At 44.5% G+C, this 4334-nt stretch overlaps 1 protein-coding gene across 1 annotated transcript in view; it reads left to right on the top strand.

Moving 5' to 3' along the window:
• The window catches only part of nbas (NBAS subunit of NRZ tethering complex), a gene marked incomplete at its 5' end in the record, with an annotated part of 211318 nt that extends 207211 nt beyond the window's left edge, over positions 1 to 4107 (top strand). Inside the window, 1 exon segment of the mRNA XM_080550415.1 lies at positions 3159 to 4107. Within this exon segment, the coding sequence (XP_080406541.1) occupies positions 3159 to 3434 (276 nt within the window). The 3' untranslated portion in view covers positions 3435 to 4107.
• Between the last annotated feature and the right edge of the window lie 227 nt (positions 4108 to 4334).

Raw genomic sequence — 4334 nt, 5'->3', positions numbered from 1 at the left:
AAACATAACAACCAGAGTATTTTAAAGTAAAGTAAAACTTTAAGTAAAGTAAAGTAAAACTTAAAGTAAAGCCATTGCTTTCCGAAGTATGTTTATTTTTATTTATTTGACCTTTATGTAACCAGATAATTGGTTAACTAAATCAATTGAGAACAAAATTATTCTCATTTTCAAGAGGCCCCGGGCAAGAATAAAAACAAACATATAAACAGAAATACTCAACATAGAACAATACATACAATACATTAGAACGGCAAAGACAGTGAAGATAAATAAATACAAACAAATAGAAAAAAATCAACTAACCTATGTGTGGAAAGAGAGCTGTGTGTGTGTGTGTGTGTGTGTGTGTGTGTGTGTGTGTGTGTGTATGTAGGGGGGGGGGGGGGGGCAATCAGCAGGAACAACAGTCAACTATGACCTGCTGAAGTTTATTTTTGAAAATGGTAAGTGATGTGAGTTCTGTGAGTTTGAGTGTGTTCTGTAAGGTGGTCCAATCGTTTGCTGCCGCAAAACTAAAGGAGTTGCGGCTGAAAACAGTGCAGGTTTTTGGGATGGTGAGTTTGATGAGATCCCTAGACCTTGAGTGATAACTGTTGTGAGAGAAGTGCGGGAGAGATGAGGTAGAGAGGTGTTTTTCCCAGGATTGTTTTATAGATTAATTGAAGCCAGTGAAGAAGCCGCCTGTTATGAAGGGAGGGCAAGTCCACCAGTTTATAGAGATCACAGTGGTGAGTAGTGAAGGGTGCACCAGTGGTGAGTAGTGAAGGGTGCACCAGTGGTGAGTAGTGAAGGGTGCACCAGTGGCAAAGCGAATGGCGGAGTGGTGGAGTGTGTCAAGTTTCCTGAGGGCACTCTTTGACGCCATTTTATAGATTGTGTCACCGTAGTCCAGCATAGGAAGTATGGTCATCTTCACGAGGGTGTGTTTGGCAGAATGCGTGAAGGATGCCTTGTTGTGAAACAGGAAGCCCAATCTAGCTTTGACTTTGGCCTGAAGGTTATTAATGTGAGTCGTGAAAGAAAGAGATGAGTCCAACCAGAGGCCTAGGTATTTATAGGACATGACAAACTCCAATTCAGAGCCGTCGGCGCAGTATATCTTGGGGGGGCTGGGGACATTGTTTCCCTGGTTGAACAGAATACATTTGTGTGGTGGCCTGGGAAAACCCGTCGGATGTCGCTGGCGTTCGTTTGTGGCAAAGAGCAAAAATAGATGGAAATCGCGATTTTGGTGATTTTGATATTATGTGGTATTCTAGTACTTTGAACTCCATACTACATTATGGTGAATAAACATTTTAAGAAAACAAAAGAGAAAGTACTTATTTTTATGTTTTTGTGGTGGGTAGTTTGCTTTGCATCACAAGCAGACAAACGAGACCGGCCGATCTGCATAGGCTCCTCCCCCGACCCGGAGGAGAAAGGAGTCGGGGGCAGCATTTCTTACCTTTCACTTTTTTTGACATGATACATTAAAATGCTCATAACTTTTTAAAATAAAGGGCTATCTCAGTCATTCAACCAGTTATGAATAGCTGAGAACTCCTAATTTATGGAAATATTAAAAAATGAAAATGTCAAAATGCCACCATGTGAAGGGTTTTCCCAGGCCACCACACATTTCGTCTTTTTGGAGTTAAGGAGTAGACGGAGGTTATTGAAAGACTGCTCGATAGAGGTGAGACTGAGTTGGAGAGTGGATGCCGCAGAGTGGAGAGAAGGGCCAGCTGAGTATAAGATGGTGTCGTCAGCATACAGATGTATCCGGGAACTGCCAGCAGCCTTGGCTACATCATTGATGTTGATGGAGAACACGGTTGGGCCCATGATGGAGTCTTGAGGCAAACCTTTAGAAAGTTGTTTAGAGGTCTGCAAAATATTGTGCACATTTTAAGGCGGAGAAGAAAGAGCACTTCACTGTTGAAGTGAGTGAAACTCACGTCAAATGCCATGAAAATGCGAAGGCCGTCGTATTTTCAATGATTTTCAATTTTTTATTTATTTTCAATTTCAATGTATAACGGTGTCTAAAGATGTCTGACCAGAGAAACAACATCAAACAGCAGACAGAGTTGGAGTGGGAGCAGCAGTCTAGACAGGCCTCTTCTCCTGGCATTCTCTCCTGTTCCTCTGAAGCACAGGGAAGGTCAAGCAATAGACAGATTCTCTTTCACTGTCCAGTGTGTGTGTGTGTGTGTGTGTGTGTGTGTGTGTGTGTGCGTGTGCGTGTGTGTGTGTGTGTGTGTGTGCGTGTGCGTGTGCGTGTGCGTGTGTGTGTGCGTGTGCGCGTGCGCTAGTGGTGCAACGGTTCTTGGGTTTTTTTACGGGCGGTTCGGTTCGCGTTCCACGGTTCAATACACTAGTGAACCTTGACGGTTTTGGGTTTATCCTGTGTTTCATTCAAAGTCGGATGTTTGTTCATGGCGAGCGGAGTTGAGAACATGGCAACAGTTTGAGGAAGCCCTGGATTGCTACAAATCTGCGTTGTGGGGTCATTCATTCTGGTTTTGGTATTGAATACAGCGATGAGGGAATGAAAACAGTGAACAGAAACGCGTGTAGCAGAAATGCTTCACGCGTGTCCTATATGCGCTTAAAATGCGCATAATAGGTATATGGGATACAGCTGGTACAGCTCTCATAGCTAAAGTGCATTTTTACTTTCATTTCTTCCTCTCCTATTTTATACTAGTCCTCAAGCCTAAGAGGCACTTTTTTTGTGACGCCAGCTGGTGAAACCGTAAACCTCGCGTGAAACGGCTGTATACTTTGTGCAATGGATTCATTGTTATTGTTTGAGGCTAAGTGATACATGGCTTGTAAACATACTTTAATTTTAGGACGTGTTCAAAAGCAAGGACTGTGTGATCATCTAATTATGTGTAGTTATGTGTTTTTAGCATGTTGATGTTCTATCAGCATGTTTGATGTTATTAAAATACACCTTCCTGTGACCCGTAATAGCTGCTGTTCCCTCAACACTGTGTGTGTGTGTGTGTGTGTGTGTGTGTACACAGCGAGTGTGCACCTCCACATCTTCTTGTATTCAGTGTGTAACACTTGTCTCTCTCTTCCCTTCCCTTCCCTCCCTCCCTCTCTCTCCCTCTCTCTCTTTCTCCGTCTCTCCCCCCCCCCCCCCCCCCCCTCTTTCTCAGGTGTCTGACTCCTGCTGCGACGCGGAGCTCCTCTCCCTCCTATTGGACGCCGGTCAGCTGGTGGGCTGCGTGTCGTCGGCCCTCTACCCCCGCCTCAGCACCCACCTGCTCTCCCTGCACCAGGAGGGGGGCTGGGACGTGGAGAAGGCCGCCTCGGAGCTCCTCCAGGCTGGGCACAGCGCCCAGGCCGGCTCCCTGCTTCTGGCCTACCGCGGGACTCACCTGGGCCAGTTCACCTTCAACAGCGCGCTGGCTGTTATCAAGAACTGGCTCTGAGGAACTGAAGATCCGAGAGTTGAAGTTAGAAAACTAAACAAACAACAAAAAAGAATTGGAACCTTTAATTCATACCTTAATTGTTGATGTAGACACATACAGTACAGTTGAAGTCAGTCTCTATTGTTCACAAGGAAAGTCTGAATTTCCCTGTCAGATATGCCCACACACACACACACACACACACTCACACACACATGTGTTCACACACACACTTGTACACTCACAGTAAAGCCAACCCACAGCTTCTTCATCACAAATCCATGTCTACTGTTTTTGAGGTCTGAGATAAGTAATCGTGTGTGTGTGTCCCTGACGCCAAGAAAACTAATTGAGGGTGTGTAGAAAGCCGTAGGAGAGTAATAAGTATGTTAACACGTTTCCTTCGTTAAACACTGACTGTGTTCTATGGTTTTTCCCTCAGATATATCATTATCATTAATTATTTCTTTATAAACAAAATGGCCCAGAAGAGACCTCTTGCTGTGCGGAAAAACACCCACTCTGGCGATGTAATTGAGTACTAATGAGGTGTGTGTGTGTGTGTGTGTGTGTGTGTGTGTGTGTGTGTGTGTGTGTGTGTCAAGGTTCTGCATGTTGTTAGACGTCGCCCTCTTACGCTTCTTCTGAATCAGATTCTGCTGCGTTTTAAGACAGACTGTGTTCTGTGTTCCTGGTCCCTCAATAAAGACACATTGAAATGATCGGTCTCACTCACTCACTTACTCTTTTGTGTGCTGTGTCTTGGGTTGATCTGAGATAATTGTTCTCTTACCGTATTATGGTTTCAGCTCCACTCATATGTAGTATGATGGTGTCTATGTCTGTCTATTATGTCGTAGAGAACTTGAAACTGAGTTCAGCATGACGGCTTAGCGTCCACATTGTGACTTATGTCAT

The sequence above is a fragment of the Nansenia antarctica genome, assembly GCF_963989245.1.
Source record: "Nansenia antarctica genome assembly, chromosome: 1".
In the NCBI taxonomy this organism is placed as follows: domain Eukaryota; kingdom Metazoa; phylum Chordata; class Actinopteri; order Argentiniformes; family Microstomatidae; genus Nansenia; species Nansenia antarctica.
The sequence above is the reverse complement of the archived record's forward strand: the minus strand, read 5'-3'. Positions and strand labels throughout refer to the sequence as shown.